The following is a 24,047-nucleotide window of genomic DNA, read 5'->3' as shown; positions in this document are numbered from 1 at the left end:
AATTTTGTAGAAAAGAGGGTAAAGATACCACAGCCATCTGTTTTTGGATTCTGTAAGATACGTGGGGATTGCCTCTCTGTGGTTGATTGTTTTACTTAACATTTTATAAGGCTATATATTTATTTATTTAAAAATCAGTTTCATATTTGTTTCTCCAGATGATTCATGTTGGGAACAATTTGAGCTAAATCTAGATAATGATTGAGTTTGGACTTGAATAAAATACACTTCACCTAAACTTTTTATTTGTATTTTCGAGTTTGTAATTCTGCCTCTTGTGTGGCCATTATATTTTGTAAATTTGATCTATTTGTAATGAAAGGTTTCTTTTCAACTTACCAGTAAATGTTATACTCCTGACAGTGTCAAGCAAGTAACTGCCCTTCTTCTCCCCAGTCTCTCCTCTTCAAATATGGGAGTCCAGCCCACTGTTCCTTGCAACAGGTTATGTTGATCAATGAAATATTCTTCTTCAAGCATTGGTACTTTAGTGAAAAAGAGGTTTGAGTCATCTATGCTTTTTCCAGCAATTCAATGAATACTTTTAGTCTTTGGCTCACCCTGCTGAATTTTGACCTAAAGCACCTGTTCAAAATTTCTATACTTATTGCTCTGCTCTTAGATGTAATAATAATATACATTATTTAAAATATAACTGCTATATTCCGGTTGTATAAGCACAGGATTTATTTTTCATGTTTGCTAAAATTTATCTTAATTAGCAGCATAGTATTTTTCTTTTCTTTCTTTCTTTCTTTCCTTTTTTTTTTTTTTTTTTTTTTAAGATTTTATATATGTATTTGACAGAGAGATAGAGGATAGCCCCGGGGAGCAGCAGGCAGAGGAAGAGGGAGAAGCAGTCACCCTATGTGGTAAGGATCCCAGTGCAGGGCTTGATCCCAGGATTCTGGATCATGACCTGAGCTGAAGGCACACGTTTAACTGACTGAGCCACCCAGGTGCCCCTATTTTTCTTTATAAAACAAAGTTTGAAGCCAAAACATTCTCATAAATATGCTCTCCAAATGATTTTCTTTTGTCTGTTTTGTTTTTTTGTGTTTTTTAATGACTTACTGAACCAGCTATCAAATTCCATTAAGCACAGGACATTTAGCAACATGATGAGGTGCTGTTACCATTACCAGTTTATGTTGTTATTGGTTGTTGTTTTTTCCCTTCACTTTAAGTTTCGATTTTAAGACTAAGGCTCAGATTGACAGTGTCTTTTACTAATCTACTGTAGTTTCATTATTGCCTGACTTTTATGTAAAAGTTTAGAATTTATAGTTTTATTTTGAAGATATGTTCATTCTGAAAAGATTCTGGCACTAGGCCAGAGAGAGTTAAGTTTCTACATCTGTACCAATTTGATAGCCATACAAGACTTTTTAATCTCACTACTTTACAGTTTGTGCAATGAAAGGCACTTCATTGACTTAGTGGTAATATGTTTATTGATACTTCTTAATCTTTAAAAGTCTAGTTACTTAAATAAAATGTGTTCATTGTGTATTTAGGTGAAGCAGATTACCACTGAAAAACCCAATTTGTTTATCTACTTTTCTGTGCGTCCTAGAAGGACAGTCACACAATCAAGTCTATTTACATGTGCTAAAATTTGTAGCCCTTCTTTATAGCTTATTCCTCATAAAATTCCTGCATAAAATTTGATATTTATATAGGGCTCATATAGTTTGATATTTATATAGTGATATTTATAAAATTCCTGCATAAAATATATGTGATAGGCCTGAGTTTTTTCCATATATTTCATTGGAAGAGTAAATTTTGACCATGGGGCAATCAGTGAATGACATGATGGTACAAATACATGTCATTATTATAATATCATAGCAATATCTGATACTTGAACATGGTAGCTTTAGAAAAATCACTCAACACCTTTGAGTGTAGTTTCCTCTGATGTGTGGAGTGTGATCCTTGAATTAGTCTGAAATATTCCAAGAGAACTCTGAATAGAATCATTTGCCATTATAACAATAAGACCCTAGTGCTTGCGGGATAATTAAATCTTCTTCCTTTGGGGCACTTAGAAAGTATTATATGTATTACTTGGTACTACTCAGTGCCTGTTGTTTGGGGTTTTTTTTTTTTCTTCACTTTTCTCTATGCCTAGTTATAGTTTTCCAAGCCTGTTGATTTCCATGTCAGTTGTACATAAAATCTTGGCTAGCTATTGAAAGTAGTTCATGCTTTTTAGAATTTAAAGCTTCCCCCCCCCTTTTTAAAGATTTTGTTTGTTTATTTATTTATTTATTTGTCAGAGAAAGAATACAAGCAGGGAGAGCAGCAGGCAGAGGGAGAAGCAGGCTCCCTGCTGAGCAAGAACCGCCCCCCTCCCCCAGTGTGGGACTTGATCCCAAGACCCTGGGATCATGACCTGAGCCCAAGACAGATGCTTAACCAACCGAGCCACACAGGTGTCCCTGTGCTTTTAGAATTTAAAAATGAATAAAACTTCCCTGGTCAATCTAAAGTTGTGGCTTGTTACAGTTTGTGCAGGATCCAATTTTCTAAAGCTTCAAATACCTTCACAGTTTTACAGTAAATTTCATTAAGAAAAACTAACTTAATAAACCAGTATTTGTTGTTGTTGCTGCTGTTATTTTAAGCAGATAGGCTGCTTTCAAGTCTTGGCATATCTTTGATTTTTCCTTTAAATATGGAACAATAGGCCTGGGACTTGAAAGTACAACCATCTTTTTGCTTATGTTCTAGAAGAAGCTCTTAAAACTGCCAAGAATTAAGTTTGGAAAGACTTTCTTTAATAACTTTTCTTAATATTGTTGTTACCATTCCCAGCCTAGAACTATTGTAAACCAGATAGATTTGGGAGTAGTTGTGATATAGAAAAATAATTTAATTCACCTACCACTTACAGAGTCCCCTGCCTGTGGGGACTACAAACATAACCAGAAAGATCTGGAATATTGAACTAGAAATAGGTAAGACTCAAGAAAAAATGAAAAACAAATGGACATTGAATAATACAGATGACACTAACTGCCCCAATGGAAGAAAATGTAATTATCCCCCAAATCACTAGGATTCTAAGATTGTTATGATTGCTATAGCCTGCCATAAATATATTTTTTTTAATTTCAAGGAAGCATTTTCAGTTCCTTTCCATCTCTAGCATATATTCATTCCCTCCTCTCCATCTCATATGCAGACACACCTCTTTTTTCCTTTCTGTTGTCCATGTGACCATAGCTTAGAGTTTCTAGAATAGTGTTTTTCAAACTGTGGGTCACAGCCCATTAGTAGACCAAGAATCTGTTTGACCAGTATTTTTGTTTTAATGAAAACGATGAAAATAGAAAGTATCAGAATGTACTACATAGTAAGGGAAAGTACCATGAACTTATTTCAATTACATATCTCATGTATTTGTATGTCATTATACTTTTAAAATGTATTTCTTACTGTGGATTGCCATTTTTTTAAAGATTTTATTTATTGTCAGAGACAGAGAGAAAAGAGAGCACAGGCAGGGAGGGCAGGCAGAGGGAGAAGCAGGCACCCCACCGAGCAAGGAGCCTGATGCTGTACTCGATCCCAGGACCGTGGGATCAGGATCTGAGCTGAAGGCAGATGCTTAACTGATTCAGCTACCCAGGCATCCCTGGATTGCCATTTTTAAAGAGTTTGAAAGTCATCCTTCTAGAGTATTTCATCTGTTTGTGCCTTGAACCCAAATTTCTTTTAACATAGATGTTGGATGGTTAGTTCATAAATATTTGAATAAGATTTTTTAAACTAGAATTTTTGCTTATGCCTGATAACCTTGTTTCTAATCTGCATGGCCAGAGGGAAACCCATAGTGTTGACAGTAAGTTTTGTAACTTTACTTTGTAAAAAATCTGTTTTCTTGCATTATTGTCAGTTCAAAGAATCCCCTCAGAAGATAAGTATTTTTCCCCTAATGGAATTCATAGTGGTTTGCAGTATTCTCTATATTTAAGAATCCAGGGGGTTTGTCTCTTTGCTTCTTAAATTCTACACACGAGTGAAAATGTATGATAGTCGTCTTTTCCTGACTGACTTATTTAACTCTGCTTCATACCCTTTAGGTCCATCCATACTGCTGGAAATGAAAAGATTTCATTTTTTATGACTGAGTAATATTCCATGGTGTGTGTGTGTGTGTACACATATGTATGTACATATGTGTACATGCACATACACATACATCTTCTTTATCACAGTATATAGCAATATACACATAGTGCTTTGAAGTACTAGAAATCATGACTATATATGTAGCATTAAAAATAGGATTTGTCGGACGCCTGGGTGGCTCAGGGGATTAAGCCCCTGCCTTCGGCTCAGGTCATGATCTCAGGGTCCTGGGATCGAGTCCCGCATTGGGCTCTCTGCTCAGCAGGGAGCCTGCTTCCCTCTCTCTCTCTCTGCCTGCCTTTCTGTCTACTGTGATCTCTCTCTATCAAATAAATAAATAAAATCTCTAAAAAAAAAAAAGGATTTATCGATTGAAACCACAATGAGATGTCACTTTATACCTGTCAGAATGACTAAAATCAAATACACAAGAAATAACAAGTGTTCGCAGGGATGTGGAGAAAAAGGAACCCTCATGCACTGTTGGTGGGAATGCAAACTGGCGGGTACAGCCACTGTGGAAAACAGTATGGAGGTTCCTCAAAAAAATTAAGACTAGAAACATATGATGCAGTAATTCCACTATTAGGTATTTACTCAAACTACAAAACAAATAACAAAAAATAACAAGCTGTATGTACCCCTATGTTTATTGCAGCGTTATTTACAATAGACAAAATATGAAAACAATCCAACTGTCCATCAATAGATGAATGGATAAAGAAGATGTATGTGTATGTGCATGTACACATATGTGTACACACACTCACAAAATGTGTGGAATTTAAGAAGCAAAGAGACAACCCCCATCCCCCCACCCACCCCCACCCCCGGGAAATATAGAGAACAAACTAGTGGTAGCCAGAGAGGAGGGGAGGGGGGTTGAAATAGATAAAAGGGATTAAGAGTACACTCATCTTGATGAGCACTAAGAAATGTATAGAACTGTTGAATCATATTGTGTACCTGAAACTAATATAACATTGTATGTTAATTATACTTGAATTTTAAAAAGAGGGTCAGTTAATTTTAAAGAGAAGGAACCCTGGAACTGAATTGTTTCTATATCCTCTAGAAGCAGAAATAGGTATGCTTAGTTTAGTTGTTCAGGATTAAGAAAAACTCTATTCCCTTAAAATAAAGAATCTACCACTTTATTCCCTTAAAATATAACCCTCCTTGGGAAGCAGTATAGTGAAAATGCATAACTCCCTTCCAAACCATGGCAATTCTGGTACTTCTTGTTTGTTTGCTTATTTGTTTGGAAAGGTTTTACCAGTCTCCAAATAATCTCCAAATAATCTGCGTCTAGGTTGTAATGAAGACCACTGGCTTTAGAGAGCTACAGACTAGATTTAAATCCTGGGTCCACCACTTGCTGGCTCTTTGGCCGGAGGCAAGTTACTTCTCAGTGATTTTATTTCCTCATTTGTAAATGATAACACCCACCTCAGGGGGTTAAGAGAAGTAGATAAGCTAATGTATGTAAAGTTCAGTGGCTAGCATAGTCGTCTTTGTTAAAGATTAATTGACCGTCTAATTGCTTTCTCTTCTCTTCATCTCAGTGTGTTTTTGTGCTATTGCCATACTGTTTTTATTACTGCAGTTTTGTAGTATAACTTGAAGTCTGAAATTGTGATACCTCCAGTTTTGTTATTCTTTTTCAACATTACTTTTGGTTCCAAATAAATTTTAAGATTGTTCTAGTTCTGTGAGAAGTGTTGTTGGTATTTTGATAGAGATTGCATTAAATCTAGGTAGAATGGGCCTTTTAACAGTATTCTTCCAGTCCATGAGCATGGAATGTCTTTCCACATCTTTGTGTTGTCGTCAGTTTCTTTCATCAGTGTTTTATAGTTTTCAGAGGTCTTTCCCCTCTTTTGTTAAGTTTATGCCTAAATGGGATTGTTTTCATAATTTTCTGCTTTTTTATTATTAGTGTATAGAAATGCAACAGATTTCTGTACACTGATTTTGTATCCTGTGACCTTACTGAATTCATTTATCAGTTCTGATACTTTTTGGTGGGGTCTTTAGGGTGTTCTTTATATGGTACCACGTCATCTAATGCAATAATTTTTATTATCTTATAGTTTGTTTGGTCTAAATTGTACCAAAGTAGCCGTAGAGATGCATTCTATCAAAGACTCTTATTAGAGACAAATACAGTAATCTCACTGGTTGTTACTCTGTTTTTAAAAATGAGACCAGATATCTCTGGTTTTTATCAGAGATTCAGATCCCTAAGAAGAAAGTGGTCTTTACCCCCTTCCTCCTGAATCTGTCTAGAAAAGTGTGATTATCGTGGTAATTAAGTGAATCAGCTGTTCACGTGGTTTCTGAATAGCTTTTTACTATTTGCTTCTTATTTGAGTTTGAAGCACTGTGTGCTGAACTTGGGCATAGTCTGACAACCTTAATAATTCTTCTATTTCCCCTTTGAAGTTGAATTAATGGGGAAAGTTTTATTTATTTATTTTTAAAGATTTTATTTATTTATATGACAGAGAGAGGAAACACAAGCAAGGGGAGTGAGAGAGGGAGAAGCATGCTTCCCGCTGAGCAGGGAGCTCAGTGTGGGGCTCGATCCCGGGATGGTGGGATCATGACCTGACCCGTAGGCAGATGCTTAACAAGCCATCCAGGTGCCCCAGGAAAAATCTTAAACTTTAAAATCTGTGTTTCTCTCATATGTTAGTAAATTGCATTCACTAAAAAATGTAGCAGCCATTTAATATGGCCCAAGTTTGGTCTACCATAAAAAAGCATGAGTAAGAGGAAAGAGAAACTCTAGTGACAGTACTAATTGTGGAAACTCTGCCATTTCAGATGTGATATTTTACTTTTGGAGATTTTGATTATTGCTTCTTTAGAAGGAGTTACTTTAGTTAGTAAGCAGTTGATGACATTATTATAATTGAGTTGAAGAGTTTTCATTACCTCTGAAAATACCAATTTCCAGTTTATCATTTTAATCTAAGAGATTTTTACCTTAATAAAAAATTGTTCTAATATTTTTTGAGAAGCTACTCTCTAAAGAAAGTTCCCACTGATATGCTTTTAGGGGGGAGGTGGAATTCTGCTTGACCCCTGTAAAATCAAATTTAGTAATGAACTTATCATGAATGTCCTCCTTTGTGTTTATTAATGCAGATAACAAGGGGAGTTGCTACGTGAAGCATGAGTTCAGATGCCAGCCAAGGCGTGGTCACTACTCCTCCTCCTCCCAGCATGCCTCACAAAGAGAGGTATTTTGACCGCATCAATGAAAATGACCCAGAATACATTAGGGAGAGAAACATGTCTCCTGATCTACGACAAGACTTCAATATGATGGAGCAGAGGAAACGAGTTACTCAGATCTTGCAAAGTCCTGTGAGTTGAAATAATTAGAAGACTATAATTTTTCTTCTTTCTGGAAACCTTGATACGGTGAGGTAGGAGGTATCTTAACATATGCTCACATTAGAAAGAGGGGGTGAAGGAAGAGTGACTACTGGTTGCTCCCAATCTTTCAGAGGTAAAATGAACACCTAACTTATATATTTAATTTGGAAAGCTTTAATAACAAACTAATACTGTCTTGGTGGTGTAAATTTTCTTTGTGTGATTTCTGACTGTAATACTTCATTAAAGGAGGACAAAAGATCCAGCTGAGCTAGGATACCCAACTCAGAGTATCTGTGTAAAAAAGAAAGGCATGACTGAATTGTTATGAACCAAGAAATGAGTTGGGCACATCCCAAGCACATACTTTCTTCCTTTTTTGTGTACCTTGAAAATAAAGGTATGATTGAATTGTTGCAAACCAAGAAATGAGTTTGGTACATCCCATGCACATATTTTCATCTTTTTGTGCAGTATTTTCTTGTGTATCTTTCTTTGTGTACACTCAGAGTAACATAGGAAGACTTAGGGTTCTTGATGTGATCTGTGATTTGACAGCCTAATGTTATATTCACCTAATGCAGGCACACATACATGCATACATACCAAACTAACTAAATTAAAAGTGGATTACAAACTTAAGCTAAAAATTCTATCTACACAGTAATATCCAGACTTTGTAAATCATATTTAAGTGATTTGTTAGTTTTCTTATAAACCCTTAGTGGAATTGCAAAAGTCGCATATCAGTGATGGAAAATGAGAGAATAGCTTGATTTAAGATGCAAATGAATTGATAACTTCATGCATGATGAAGAACATAGACCCATTAAGGTGGAGTTCAGCAAACATAGACACATGATGCCCATGTTGGGGTTATATTAGGTTTTCAGCTTCAGTAATAAAATAAGCACCAAGGCATAGAACTGCCTAAGGTGGCCCTGGTAAATCATTTTTTGTTGTGCCCTTGTGAATTTAATCATAGAGGTTGAGCCCAAAGCCGAAGGGGAATTCCACTCTGAGTAATTCAGCTATACCGGTGACCTAGTTAAAACCAAGTACAAGTTAAAAAAGCAATGTAAGCTTTGAGGAATTTAAGTATAACTTAACTTTAAACCTATCCTTTAAATAAACCCACAGAGAAATCCTTTTCCAATGGAAAGGAGATTACCCAGAGGATTCATCATGATCAAGTAAATATTCAGTGCCTTCTTTTATGCAGACCGAAACTTTCTGTTTTTATAAATACTTGAAGGGCACATTAATTATTTGGATCAAAATAGATACAGTTTCTTCTAAAGAAACACACCCCACTTTTAAGAACTAACTTATTAACCAAATGATTACAGTAACATATACTATAAAGAGAATGAGATGAAGTTCAGATTTTGTTCAGTGTTATTAAATATGGAGATTTCTTTTAGAAGTGTTCCAAAAAGGACCATTCGGTTCTAACTATAAAATTCAAAAGGAAAAAGTACTAAGCAGCATTTCTATGCCAGGGCTTTCGTTTTAATTTCCCCATTAAATAAAGACAGCATAATTTTGAGTAGATGTTCTAATTTTTTTATACCTATGTGTTTCCATTTGTAAATTGGCTAGAAGTATCAATTTCACTTTTGCCTTAGGGAACTTAATGAAATTATGAGAAAAGCCAGACATACCGATTATCATTTCCATATTCACATAGCAAGAATGGTAATTTTCAGCCCAGATAGGAACAAAGAAGATTTTAAAAATTGTGCATTGATCATTGTTTCCCTAGATCTTTGCTAGTGAACTTAAAATTTCATTTGTGAAAGACTTAGGAAAGTGTATAAATTTTGTCTCCTGTGTTTTGAGACAATGGTTTTAAAATTGCTTTCAATGCAACAAATGTTTCACCAAAGGAAATAACCCATGGTGACCTATGTTAGTATCTATTGCTAAATAACAAATTCCCAGGAAACTTAACAGCTTAAAACGATGGGCATTTTTTATCTCATCATTTCTGTGGGTCAGGAATTCACGAGCAGCTTAGCTGAGTGGCTCAAGGTCTAACATAAAGTTGGAGTCAAGACATCATCCAGGGCTGTTGTCATCTGAAGGCTTGACTGGCCTTGGAGGTTTACACTCTTAAGATGGGTCACTCACATGACTATTGGCAAAAGAGCACAGTTCCTGGCCATGCATACCTTTACCTGAGGCAGTCTGAGTTTCTCCTCCAGAACATGTATCGGAGAGAGAACCCGCAGAAGTCTGCAGTGCATTTTGTGACTTAATCTCAGACATTAAACACCATCACTTCCACCATATTTATAGTTAGAAGTGAGTCACTTAGTTCAGCTCACACATAAGGAGAGAGGAATTAAGATCCACCTTTTGACAGGAGGATTGTCCAGTCTGATCACGATTTAGTTTAAAAGCACTGCAGTCTGCCACAGTTTGTTTACCTTCCTTCCACATGCAAAATACATTCACTCTCCCTAACACCGTGGCGGAAGTGTCCTCTCATTACACTATTTTCCCGAATCCAGAATCTTACTATCTAAATCTGGTCCAGCTGCAGATGATACTTCCCAGGTGTGATTCCTTAGGTACAGCTCCTTTGGTAAATTGCTCCCAATCTAGACACCTGAGAACTAAAGAGACAAGTTACCTGCCCCCACACACAGCCAGTGGTGGGGAAAGCAAAGGTAACTGCTATACATATTCTTGTTAAAAAGAAGTGGGGGGAACCAGGGGTACAAAGGAATAACTGGTCCATAGCAATTGTAAAATTCATCTGGGCAAATGTTTGGAGGTTCCCTTGATGAAGACCCAGTCCTTCTACTTTCTAGGGGGGGGTGACCCTCTAGCTCATGGCTCTGCCTTCTAGGCTTTTCATTCTACACTCTGAATCATCTTTCCTTTTCTTTGAATGGTAACCTGTGTTTATTTTTTTTCTCAGCCTTTTTCCTTCTTATAGAGGTTTAAGGTTCAAAGACCTCTTTTCTTTTGGAACTGACTTTTCCCTTTATGGCCGAGCTTGCAGTATTTTCTGCAAATAAAATTATCTTAAAATGTATTGGGTCTAATATGAATATTGGGGTTCACTGTTAGACAAAACAATAACCAATAAAGATCAAAATCAACTCAGTAAACTGTAGAATACTCTTGAAAGAAATTGAGGAAGACACAAAGAAATAGAAAAACATTCCACGCTCATGGATTGGAAGAACAAGTATCGTTAAAATGTCTATGCTACCTAGAGCAATCTATACATTCAGTTCAATCCCTATCAAAATACCATCAACTTTTTTCACAGAACTGGAACAAATAATCCTAAAATTTGTATGGAATGAGAAAAGACCTCAAATAGCCAAAAGGATGTTGAAAAAGAAAACGAAAGCTGGTGGCATCACAATTCCAGGCTTCAAGCTCTATTATGAAGCTGTAATCATCATGACAGTATGGTACTGGCACAAAAACAGACACAAAGATCAAAGGAACAGAATAGAGAGCCTAGAAATAGACCCTCAACTCTGTGGTCAACTAATCTTGGACAAAGCAGGAAAGAATGTCCAATGGAAAAAAGTCTCTTCAACAAATCGGATTGAGAAAATCGGACAGCCACATGCAGAAGAATGAAACTGGACCATTTCCTTGTACCATACACAAAAATAGACTCAAAGTGGATGAAAGACCTTAATGTGAGACAGGAATCCATCAAAATCCTTGGGGAGAACACAGGCAGCATCCTCTTTGACCTTGGCTGCAGCAGCTTCTTGCTGGACATGTCTCCAGAGGCAAGGGAAACAAAGGCAAAAATGAACTATTGGGACTTCATCAAGATCAAAAGCTTTTGCATAGCAAAGTAAACAGTCAACAAAACCAAAAGACAACCAACAGAATGGGAGAAGATATTTGCAAATGACAAAGCAGATAAATGGCTAGTATCCAAAATCTATAAAGAGCTTATCAAACTCAATACCCAAAAAAACAAATAATCCAATCAAGAAATGGGCAGAAGACAAGAATAGACATTTCTGCAAAGAAGACATCCAAATGGCCAACAGACACATGAAAAACTCCACATCACTCAGCATCAAGGAAATACAAATCAAAACCACAGGAGATACTACTTCACACCAGTCAGAATGGCTAAGATTAACAAGTCAGGAAATGACAGATACTGGTGAGGATACGTAGGAAAGGGAACCCTCCTTCACCACTGGTGGGAATGCAAGCTGGTGCAGCCACTCTGGAAAACAGCATGGAGGTTCCTCAAAAAGTTGAAAATAGAGCTACCCTGTGGCCCAGCAATTGCACTGGGTATGTACCCCAAAGATACAAATGTAGTGATCCAAACAGGCATCTGCACCCCAATGTTTATAGCAGCAATTCCCACAAAAGACAAAATATTGAAAGAGCCCAGATGTCCATCAACAGGTGAAGGGATAAAGGAGATGTGGTATATATCTACAATGGAATATTACACAGCCATCAAAAATAATTCTTGCCATTTGCAACGATGTGGATGGAACTAGAGGGTATTTATTATGCTAAGCGAAATAAGTCAGAGAAAGACAATTATCTTATGATCTCACTGATACATGGATTAAGAAACAAGGCAAAGGATCACAGGGGAAGAGAAGAAAAAAAAAATCAAAACCAGAGAGGGAGATAAACCGTAAGAGACTCTTAATCTTAAGAAACAAACTAAGGGTTGCTGGAGTGGGGGGCAGGTGACAGGGATTGGGTAGCTGGATAACGGACATTGGGGAGGGTATATGTCATAATGAGCACTGGGTATTATGTAAGATTGTTGAATCACAGACCTATACCCCTGGAACAAATATATGTTAATTTTAAAAAATCAAAATCAAAAAGATATTACTAATTCTTGTTTGTAAGAAACAGGTTTGTAAGCCTTCTGTTTAAAATGTTGAGTTTAGAAAGGGAAATAGAGAAACTAATAAAAGCAAAGTATAATACTTCTTTTATTAAGCCCCCTATTAACGCCTTTTATAGGCACCTGTTACGTATAAAATCCTATTTAATCCCCAAAACAACTACGTCAAAAAATTATTAATATTTCTAGTTTACAGATGAATAAACTGAAACTTAGAGGTCTTAGAAAACTTGCTGAAGTTTTTACTAGTTAGATGGTGGGCTCTGAGTATAAACTCTAAAACTCATGCTCTTAACCAATAGGCCATATGACTTAAAGCATTCAGTAACAATGAAAAAACTCCACCCATATATTATTACTGCTTTATTCCTCTTCAAATTCTGTTGCTCAGGTTAATTCAACCCAACACAAGAAGAGTGTTCAATCATAAGACATTTTGGTGTCTGTAAATTTGGATGACACAGTACCTTATTGCCTTCAGCTAAGAAAATAAAAGAATGTCTCCTCCTGACTCCCAAGTATTACTTCGTTTTAGGAATTCTACCATCTTTTGTCAAAACCTAAACTAGGTTTAGCTAGAGATCTTGTTAATGTGCTAAGGAGAATCTACAGGTTTTCTTGGACCACTGTACTCCTCCTGTATATGTCTATGGAAACCCTAGATTATCATTAACCCCCTTATCTCAGAATGAAGTGTCCAGGGCAAACTGTTGAAACTAAATGATGCTTCACCAATGTTAAAGAAGCATGTAAGTTGAAAAACGAACAGGACATTGTGCATAGTAGATATTTTGTAAAATTCTACATACATACAGGGATGGAGGGCTAGATGAATAGCGGGGGGGACTCTTAGTCATTAAACACTTGAATGTTGTCCACCAAGCTCCTGCTGAATTTGACAACCTAATATGGAATACATTTGGTGGGTTTCAGAAAAAGAATCATTGTTCTTAAACCTTACTACTGTGGGAGGCAGTTTAGACTGGTTGATGGAAACATGCAGTGTTTACTCTGAAAGTTAGAACAACAGAGTATGTAAGTGATGATAGCTCAGGAACATGACACATTTACATTTAATAGGCCAGTGTGTAATGCTACCAATTTACTTCAGACAGGGGAAACTTCAAAGCCATATACATTTTAGAATATCACTATAAGTAAAGCCTAAAATGTTAACAAGGCACCATGGGGCACCTGGGTGGCTCAGTTGGTTAAGCATCCGAACCCTGGATTTCAGCTCAGATCGTGATCTCAGGGTTGTGAGATTGAGCCCTGCATCAGACTCTGTGCTAGTGTGGAACCTGCTTAAGATTCTTTGTCTCCCTCTCCCTCTGTCCCTCTTCCCCTCACTCTCTAATTTAACAGGGCACCTTAATTAGATTAGTTGATCAAAAGCACCATGACTTAACTGGTCGCTTTGGAAGTTTAAGATACAAGAGTTCTTTATTAATTTTGTTTGCATTTTTATTATATACCAGCTTCAAGACAAGATATTATTCTAACCTTTAGCTTCATACTAATTAAGACTTAGGCAGAGGACAAAGACCATCCAAAAGGAAATTTTGGTTTATTTGTTTTTTCTCCTTTCAACAGGACCAGTGGTAATCTATTTCCAAATGAATACATTTCTTAATGGAGAAATTCTAAGTAAGTTTGTCATGCTCCTAATCCCGCTTTGGGAGAGATTTAATAACATAATTGCAGGGTGCCTTGGGAGCAGCAAGTCTGTAAACTTTTTTCCTTTCTGCTCTCATTTTTCTTTTTTGTAATTATTATTAGGTAGAACATCCCAATGTAAATATTTAAAATCTATTTCTGATATTTATCAGTATTCTGTTACTTGATGTCTGTAAGTTAAACATTACTTAAAAATCAACCTATGATTTTCTCTCTCTCTCTCTCTTTTTAGCCTTAACTGAAATAATTGCATCAGGTCAGTTTCTTTTATCAAATTGGTCCTTTTTTCTGTGATTTTTTTTCTCTTTTCTGTGATTTAAAATACTTCTCATCCAATACCACTTTCTACTAAAAGCTCTGATCCAAGATGCAGAAGCTAAGATCTGATACTTTAAGAAAACTCTACCTTTGGTTTATAGTATTAAACATGAATATGTTTGTACTTAAAGTATACTCTTACCTACATAAAGTATACTGCTCTTACTCTATCTGACATCCAGATCTTTCATGTTTTTATAATCATTTTTATTTTCATCCATACCTTAGGAATTCAAAGTTTATAGGATCACTCGCTCAGTATTGACAGATGATGTATAAAATAAAAGGATATGAGATTCAGATAAGGCTTTTTTAAGGTACCGTCTTTAACTTAAACACTTGGTTTTTCATCTAGTGATTTTTTTTTTTTTTTACCATACATTTTTGGACATGTGTTTAATGAGAGAGCTGTCCAAACTACAATACTCTGGGGACAAAACAAGTTTTCAAGTAGGATTTTGTTTGAATTGAAAAATTAAGTGACTTTTAAAAAATTTATAACATTCAGTAAAGATTCATTTCTTATTAAAAAAAAAAAAAAGATGCATTCTCCCATTAGGTGATGTACAGACCTAACTACACAGGAAGAATTTCTCCTTCAAGTAACATACTTTTAAGATAGTTTTCTAGAGCTTTAAATTCCAGTACTAAAAACCTTTGAAATGGATTTTGCTATCATTAACTCAGTCAGGATTGCGATCAGATTCTTTACTTTCTTTCCTTATATTCTAGGAAATGAAAAACCTCAGGACACCTGGGTGGGTCAGTCAATTAAGCATCTTCCTTTGGCTTGGGTCATGATCTGGGGGTCCTGGACTAGCGTTCTGCATTGAGCTCCCTGCTCAGTGGGGAGTCTACTTCTCCCTCTCCTTCTCCAACTCCCCTGCTCATTCTCTCTCTCTCAAATAAATAAAATGTTTAAAAAAAACAACCCTCTTATTTACTATTTTATTAATTGAGCATTGCTCTAGACACTCAGGGAGACTCTAGCAATGTGAAAGTCACAGTCCCAACCATCCAATATCATGGTGTAGTAGAGTATGAAAAAGTAAATCAAAATCATATGACAGGTCACCTAAGTGTAGTAAAGGCAGATGTTAAAAGAATTTAGAGCAGGGTGGAAGAGAAGAAATTGGAGATCTGTCCAATTGGGTGATTAAAGGAGAGTCTTCAAGAAGAAGGTGGTATTTAAGATGAGTGTTAGGAAAAGGTTGAGAACTGGTTAGGTAGAGGAACAGAGGAAGCCTACATTTCCCTTTGATGAAATAGAGTGAGCAGGGATAGGAAAGTACAGGTTGTGATCAGAAGGTGATGAGCAAACCTTATAGGCTAGACCAGAGCATAAAGTAATAACAGTAGATATAGCCAAAATGTTGCATGACAGATTATAGAGATCCTGGAGTGCCAGACTGTCTTGACCTGTTAGAGGAGTCAGCCCATTTTCTCATCACTTCTAGTTTTAATCTGTTTATGTGAATGTTTTTATATGTACAATTATGCACATGGTGCCTGCTTTGGATCTGGGTTCACCACCACATACTAGCTATATGACACTGGAAAACTCACTTAACTTGAGCTTCAGTTGCCTTGTTGGTGAAATGAACCCCTTGCGGGGTTGTTGTGACAATTAAATGAAATAACATAAAAGCAACTCATGTAGTGACTAGCACATAGCAAGCAAGTACTTTTATGAAAATTTTATGCATAAGTTATACACAGTGCTGATTTAAAGTATCTTATGGCAACACTTGGAAAATTATATAATCCTAATTCCTTAGACTATATTTCAGTTTTCTTGAAGGTCTCAAACAATCTATACTTCTGATAGCAGTCTGGCTTACTCACCTTCATGTATTCAACATGTAAAAACTCCCATGACCTCCTTTGCTGTGCTCTGTTTCAGAGAGCTTGAAGACATGTTTTGTGGTGTGGTTTTATATATATGTTGTTTGATCTTTTAACCTGACTCTTCTAGTGGACCTGCTAGGGAATTGTTGGTTTAATCTGATTTTAGAAGCCCAGCATGTGACCTTGCTGCCCTGTGTATAAGTTAGTTTCTCATTCTGCTTTGCTGGGAGAGGTCCTAGCTATAAGAGGACAAGTACTTTGGTACTTGAGGATCATGATCATCTGCTGCTATATGAATTTTTTGCTCCATCATTATAACATAATGCTCTAATCTAGCCTAAGAAGTTTACTCTGTGTTTCTGACTATAGCTTGCCTGCTGCCTTATTAGTTGTGTTTGGTTTCAGTGATACAACCCATCTCCTATAAAATTAGTGAAAGGTCGTGTGCTTAGCTGAGTTTTCCAGATTTCAGCCTTTGCTCCATTTACTTATGAGGTGTGCAACTTTAAGCAAATTATTGCCTATCTCAAGACTTGGTTGTGAGATTCTAATGAATCAACTCTAAAGGATTATTATATTAACTTTGGATTTTAGTAGGAATATGATTAACTGTTACAAAGATGTTTTTATTTTAATACAGTATTTTAAAGCTTAAAATGTTTATAGATAAATTTTTAAAACCAGCTGATGAAATAATTTTTTTCATTAGCTTTTATACTGTCTTATGACTTAGGTAATTATCTGAGTAGTATTTCAAAAATATTTGAAACATTAAAAATGAGTTATAAATGTTCATGACAAAAAATGTTAAATCTTTTGTTATAGAAGAATTCTTATCTGTTGAAGCACTTCCAACTGTATAAAAAGACTGGGGAAATCTCATTTATTTTGAGAATTATTTTTCTATACTGAATACTAGAAGCTATTCACTAACCTTAGAGGAGAAATTCATATTTTTCTCTTAATTGCTTTTAGAGGGCTTATGTTTCCCCCTATGACATTATGGATTATCCCAAAGTTTTAGGTTGGTGCCCACCATATTGTGGGATGTATGAAAGTGGAAAACATATTTTCACTAATGAAAATAACATTTGACCTGAGTTTTGCTTGGACATCTACTTTCTTTGACAAATTTTTCAACCTTTCTTATTTAGCTTTCTCATCCCACCCAGCAGAAGTGTGTCATCAGCTCATAAATAGTTGTGCTTCTCTTGAACAGCAGATTGTTTTTTAATCTTAAGGCCATTGTATATCAGCAAACAGATTATCTCAGTTCATGTTGGCTGCTAGAGAGTTTAGATAAAATTTGGCCAATCTCTAGCAAATGCCTACTGTTTTATAGCATATACTTTGTATCTTAACCTCCGTCCCAGCTCTGACTAACCTCCTTCTGTTTATTTCTTCCTTAGCTTAATTTTTCTAACCTGTATTTATTTTTGTATAATTTTAATCTATGGAATCTGTCTTAAATTCTTCCTGGAACAGGGTGAGGTAGGGCATGCAATAAAACGATGCCCATTTCTCAAAGCTGTTGCAGTGTATGTCATGAGCAATACAGATTGTTAGGTATTTTTTTTTAACTGAATAAATAGTTTTACTGAATAAATAGTTTCTTTTTTACTGAATAAAAGAATATTGGTTATAGCTGCTTTCAGCTGAAGAAAGTTTAAACAGAATTTGGTTTTAAAGGGAAGATACAGTTTCAGAAGAGTAGACTGGCCACGTGTCCAGAAGTTTTCTATAGTTTATATAAAGATAAATGAGTATATATGGGAGATTCCTTTCCTTTCAGCCTTACATATGGTGAAACGTTACTCATCTCTATGAAGGTGTCCATCTGTCTTATATACAGCTCACAACCATTTTATGTTCACTAAGTCTTAGAAATGTATTATTGGAGTCTTCCGAAATGTATTAATGGAGTCAGTGTAATGTGTCTTTGTAGAGGATATTTTATATCCTCTACACATATTTAAATGAACTAGGTACAGTGAATGGAATTAGATGTTTATAGAGTTTGTATAATTGTGCTGATGATTTACATTTAAGAAGTCTCAAATTTGTAAAAGAAAAACCATGTTTAACTGGTATAAATTGTTTCATGAACTCAGAATTCAAATATGGTCACTAGGTTTTGTGGGTTTTTTTTTTTTTAAGAATTATTTATTTGCAAGAGAGAACACGAATGGGAGGGGCAAGGGAGAGGGAGAGAGAATCTCAAGCAGACACTGTGCTGAGCACAGAGCCGGATGTGGAGCTTGATTTCACAACCCTGAGATCATGACCTGATCTGAAACCAAGAGTTGGATGCCTAACTGTCACTAGTACTTTTTAAATTAATCACTCAAACATCCTCTTGCTATATTAGTAGAAAGTACAACATCTTCCTCTTGGAATTTCTACTCCCTTCTAAGTTGTCCCAAGAGTGTCATTGACTTAAATAGACCAAAAAGGTTAATCAGTGACTTTCATATTCAAGATGTAGTATGTACATATGTCTGCGTGTGCATATGTGGATCCTGTTGAAGTCTACACAGTCCATGGCCCCTGGACCTCCCTGGTGTTGAAAACTAGTCTTACTCTAGTCAGTAGAAGATGCAGCTTCATTTTTGACCCAGATGCCTGTACAGGCCACCATGGTACATTAGGGAAGGATGACCTCTCTCTTCCTGTGCTAAGTTCAGTTAGGGTGTTTCATGGTGCCCCATGGTTGAGCCTCAAGATTACAGCTCTTAGGACTCAGCTCTTTCAGTTCACATCACAGTTGCCTCTCAACTACTGTTCTAAAAGCAATACAAGCATTGAGTCAGGACTGGTCTTAATATCTGCAAGCTCATAACCTCAAACTACATTTCTCCTTTCCGCTGTGGGGCCCCTGTGCCATTTTTTTTTTTTTTCTTAAAGTCCTTTCTGAAAACCTCTGAGTTATTCATCCATCCTCTAAGCAAGGCTACATGTAAGGGGGGACTCCAGGAGATCTTATTCCCAGCCTTACAAGGAAGGCTGCTTTTGGTGACTCAAAGGAAATTCACCCATCTGATGAAGATTATTCCAAGGATCTCCAAGGGATTAGTATGTACTCCTCTTGGAGGTAGTGATTCCAAGGCAGTTTTCTGCCTTTTCCCTTTTAGGTGAAGTGGGGAAAAATTGAACTTAATTTCTGGTAGACACTCTGCTTCACATGTAACCAAGAGCAAGGTTTAGAGAATTTATACCGCAAGAGCTTTCATGTTTAAAATGAATAAAAAACGGCTTGAGCAAGAGAACAAATAATGAATTTAATAAAATAAGTATTGGTTGGGTGTTACAGAAATTTAAAAAATGAGCTATTTCAAGTCATGTGAAGGATTGAGAGAGGTTTCAGATGATGAATCATATTAGCAACTCAAGGGTTAGTAGAATAGAGAATTTCTCTTCATGTTAAGAATTTTTATTTATATAAACACTGTTTCTGACACACATACATATGCCCCCAAAAGAAAAGATACAGCAGAATTGCAGAACAGGAACATGTAGTACCCGAAGTTGGGGGGGAAATGTCCTTTCTTTAGCACAGTATTGCAGAAGGGGAGTAATCAGTTCTCAACTCTTACCAGTTTGCTTTCAGTGTTTTTGGAGCTAGGGAGTTGCCATGGAAATCATAAAATGGAAGCTGTGATAGACTTAGTATGTCTTCGTGAAGACTTCTGCTGTGAGGCAGTCTGTAGTCAGAGCCTTGCCCCCCATTCATATAGGGACTCTAGTCTAACCTAGATAATGAGGCTGTTGAGCAAGGAATGGCTCTTTGTTTCCATCAGTCTATACTTGATACTCCAGTTCCATGTTGTTAACAGGGTTGTTTCATCTGTATCTGTCTATTGTAGATGTTATAGTAGCTCATTTTCTTTGAGATTAAGAACTCCTCATGATTTTTCCTCCCAGTAAGAACCTTCTTGCTACTTCTTCCAGTGTTTTATTATTTTGTGTGTGATATTTGTTTTAAAGTTGTGTAGATGAAAGCTTATTTATGTAAAAGAGGGATTGGGGAAAAGATTGATTATAGAGAAAGTTTGTTTGGATTGTTCTGCTCCAAGTGAGATGTGTGTGCTCAATGGTTATTTTTGTGTGTTTCAGGCCTTTCGGGAAGACCTGGAATGCCTTATTCAAGAACAGATGAAGAAAGGCCACAACCCAACCGGATTGCTGGCATTACAGCAGATTGCAGATTACATCATGGCCAGTTCTTTCTCGGGCTTTACTTCACCTCCTCTCAGTATGTCAGTTTTGGAAAGTTTATTAATTTTTAAAAATTCTTATTTTAATTAACATATAACATATTCTTGGTTTCAGAGGTAGAGGTTATTGATTCATTGGTCTTATATAACACCCAGTGCTCAATCCATCAAGTGCCCTCCTTAATGTCCATCATCCAGATACCCCATTCCCCTGTGCTCTCCCCTCCAGCAATCCTCAGCTTGTTTCCTAAGATTAAGAGTCTCTTATGGTTTGTCTCCCTCTTTGGTTTCATCTTACTTCATTTTTTCCTCTCTTCCACTATGATCCTCTGCCTTGTTTCTTAAATTCCACATATCAGCGAGATTATACAGTAACTGTCTTTCTCTGATTGGCTTATTTCGCTCAGCATAACATCCTCTAGTTCTGTTCACATCTTTGCAAATAGTTTTAGAAAGTTTACAAAATTATAATTTCATCTCTACTTTGAACGCTATACTTCTCTGGCAGGATACTCTGCTCTGGTCCAGTCCTTAAGTTTCTAACATCTAATACTTAGTGTTAAAATCTCTTACCTTTTCTTATCAACCAGGCATTTGTAAACCATAGACTTTGTAGATTATAAAAGTTATAAGACAAAGGCCCTGTCCTATATAAATGTATAATTTTAGTTGAGACATTCCATGAAAGCAAAAATGAATAACACAGCAAGATAACTATAGGGGAAAAAATTACAAAGCAGTTCATAAGAAATGTTTAATGACCTTTTAAAAGGCATCATGCTATGAACTCAGGGTTGGGATTGATTATTGGCTGAGGTGGACTGAGAAAACTATGGAAAAAAAGAGGCCTGAACTAACCAGGCTTTAGAGAAAGGAGTAGTTAGAATTTGGAATGAAAGAGGATTGAAGATACTTTATTCATTTAATAATAGCTCTTTGGTAGAGCACCAGTTTGGTGAACGGAACACTATAAGCACTTTATATCTCAGCAAGGTCAGTACGGAATTCTCTGCAGTAGCAGAACAAATACAGAGCACCAGAAGGCGCTGTCAGGGACTGCTTCATGTCAGAGTCAGAGGATTGTCTTTGTGTTTTCTTTCATTTTCCTTATCTTCCTTCCATTTCGTAGGAGTGAGTGAATTCTAGTACTTTCCAAATAGAGGAATGGCATAAAAAGAGACATAATGATGGAAACATGCTAAGGTTAGGCTGTATTTGTAGAACTCAAAGTGGACCAGCATGTTTGCACATACATATTCGTTAAAAGTTTTGGAAAGAGTCCCAGTGTGATGTGTAAGTGCTCTAACTAAAATAAGAGTGTGGGTACAAAAAAGAAGAGATCAATGAGAAAGGCATCACCAAGGAAGAGTAGAAAAGACTTGGTGACAGGTTTGATGAGGTTTAGTGGGGACGGAGTGGGAAAAGAACTCTGAGTTCCAAAATCACTGTTCTAGCTTGGAAGAAACATTCTATCAGAAGAAACAAAGAAATTCGAAGGTTTGGCTAGTTTGTTTTGCTCTTTCTGTAATTTTGAGTATTCGTTATGTTCCAAGCACCCTGTTAGAGATAGGGAATACAGTGATAAACAAGACAGAACAAGTTTCCTCTGCCTGTGGAGACAGAAAATAGACTAAATAAAATGGTCAGATAATAGGAAGTGCTGTGCAAATAATTAATAGATGGCGATTTGATAGGAGGAATAGGTAACTACTTTAGATTGGATGATGAGGGAGAATCTCTCTGAGAATGTGACATTTAAACTGAGATCTGAATTGTAAGGAGCAAACCATACCGAGATCAAAAGAAAAAATTCCAGGTGAAAGGAATAAGTACAAATGTCAGGTGGAAATAAAATGAGAATGAATTCGGCAGTGTCTTCAAGGAACAAAAATTAAAGATTATGGCTGGAGAACATGGTTTTGCAGGGACAAGTAGATCAAAGTGAGGTCAGAAACATAGGCAGAGGCTGGTTTATGCAGGGTTTCCCAGCCAGAGTTGGAAGTTTGGATTCTGTTCTAACTTTGAAAAGCCATTTTAAGCAGGAGGGTGATGTAGAAAGACCTCTCTGTAGTTTCTGGGTGAAGAATTAACTGGGAAATTTTGTGGTATTATTAGACAAAAATAGGAATGTCTAGAGTTGGGGATCTCTTTGGCTTGGGAAATGAAGGAAGTTCATACTTCAGGCATGCCACAGCTGCCAAGAGCTGCCGGGATATGGCAGCATTTGGAAATACAGTCCTGGAGCTTAAGGGAGTAGCTTGGCAGATGGACATAGAGAAGTGTTACTCAAATCCATGTGTGTTGATTAAATAATCATTCAGGAGGGTATAGGCAGAAGAGAAAAGAGTCTATAGAGAAAGTTTCGAGAATTGGAAGAGGAAGACTTGTCAGGGAAGAGGAAAATAAGAAGAGGAGCTGTCTTGGGAGTGTCGTAGATACTACAGCGGGAAAGGGGAGCTGAGCTGCCAAGGTTGCTGGCTGGAATATACAAAGGCAGGGCAGTAGGAAATTTGTGTTCCACGGTTCAGAGGTCAGGGGATAGAAGTCAGTCCGTTTGGCTGGAAAGTTTATGTTGTGTTGTGGAAAGTAGTTAAAGTTGGCAGGGAAAGTAGGAGATCGATTCATGGCTGCCTCTGAAATTTTGTTAGAAATTATACTGTTTTATATGGCTTACATATTGAAACTATTTCTTTGAACTAGTTCAGAACATTTCACAGTGAAAAGATCTCACATTAGCATGTTGACTTGGGCCTTCCGTTTAAATGTTCTGATAGCCCAGAGCTCAGATTCTCACATGGCCACAGCTGACTGCAGAATGCTAGCTGCCCCTTCAGCCCAGGCTTGTGATCTCTCTGGTAGCCCAGAGGCTGCAGCTGGCCCTGTTTAGGCACTTACATGAATTTCCTGGCGCCTTGTTGGCTTTCACTTTGGGTTTTTGCAAAACTTAGAGCAGGGGAGTCCTGAGGCAAAAGGCGACTTTATGTGAATGGATTTACAAAGAGAGGGATTACAGGCAAGGACAAAAACGAGAAGGCTCATTGCAGACGTTGCATGTGAAGCGAGGCCTGAACTCAGGGATGGAAAATGAGGAAACGTGTAAGGAAAAGGATGATAGAACAGAGTGATGAATTACATATGGTGGCCCAGGGAAGGTTACTTGTGTGTGACACTGTGGGAATTGTAGTACCAGCAGTATCAAGACTGATGAGGAGTGAGAAGGTAAGAAAAAGCAGGGAGAGAAAATCGCTTTTAAGACCTTTTAAATTTATATGTTGTTGGTTGCAGGCCGTTAGAAGCAGTGGGCTAGAGGGTGGGCAGGAGGCCTTTATCGCAGATAAAGATCAGGGTGTCTTCTGCACGGAGGTGACAGCTGGAAACTCAGGAGTCTGTAGTGTTTTCCTGGGGAAAAGTCCTAGGTGGAGGACTGAGCTTTGGGCTGGAGCCGCAGGTGGGAGGAGGGAAGAGAGCTGATTGAAGGAGAAAGAAGCAGCAGGTGAAGGGGAGGGAGAGGTCCAGGTGGAGTCCTACAGGTCTGCAGAAGCCTTCCAGGGAAGAGATGGGAAATGGTGTCAAGGAGAACAAAGACA

General features: G+C 37.0%; 1 protein-coding gene across 7 annotated transcripts in view; it reads left to right on the top strand.

Annotated features, from left to right (window-relative positions):
- Positions 1 to 24,047, top strand: part of ADD3 (adducin 3) — a 124,228-nt gene that overhangs the window by 85,222 nt on the left and 14,959 nt on the right. For 6 of the 7 annotated variants that reach the window (XM_004763877.3, XM_004763879.3, XM_004763875.3 and 3 more), the window contains 2 exons: positions 7,297 to 7,518; positions 20,360 to 20,498. In XM_004763877.3, coding sequence (XP_004763934.1) covers positions 7,324 to 7,518; positions 20,360 to 20,498 — 334 coding nt within the window. In that variant the 5' untranslated portion in view covers positions 7,297 to 7,323. Of the gene's footprint in view, positions 1 to 7,296; positions 7,519 to 13,996; positions 14,051 to 20,359; positions 20,499 to 24,047 lie in introns of those variants that run through there. The other variant, XM_013062112.2, reaches the window with a different exon arrangement.

The sequence above is a fragment of the Mustela putorius genome, unplaced genomic scaffold (genome assembly GCF_011764305.1).
Source record: "Mustela putorius furo isolate JIRA1106 unplaced genomic scaffold, ASM1176430v1.1 tig00003909_pilon_pilon_pilon, whole genome shotgun sequence".
NCBI lineage: Eukaryota > Metazoa > Chordata > Mammalia > Carnivora > Mustelidae > Mustela > Mustela putorius.
The sequence above is the reverse complement of the archived record's forward strand: the minus strand, read 5'-3'. Positions and strand labels throughout refer to the sequence as shown.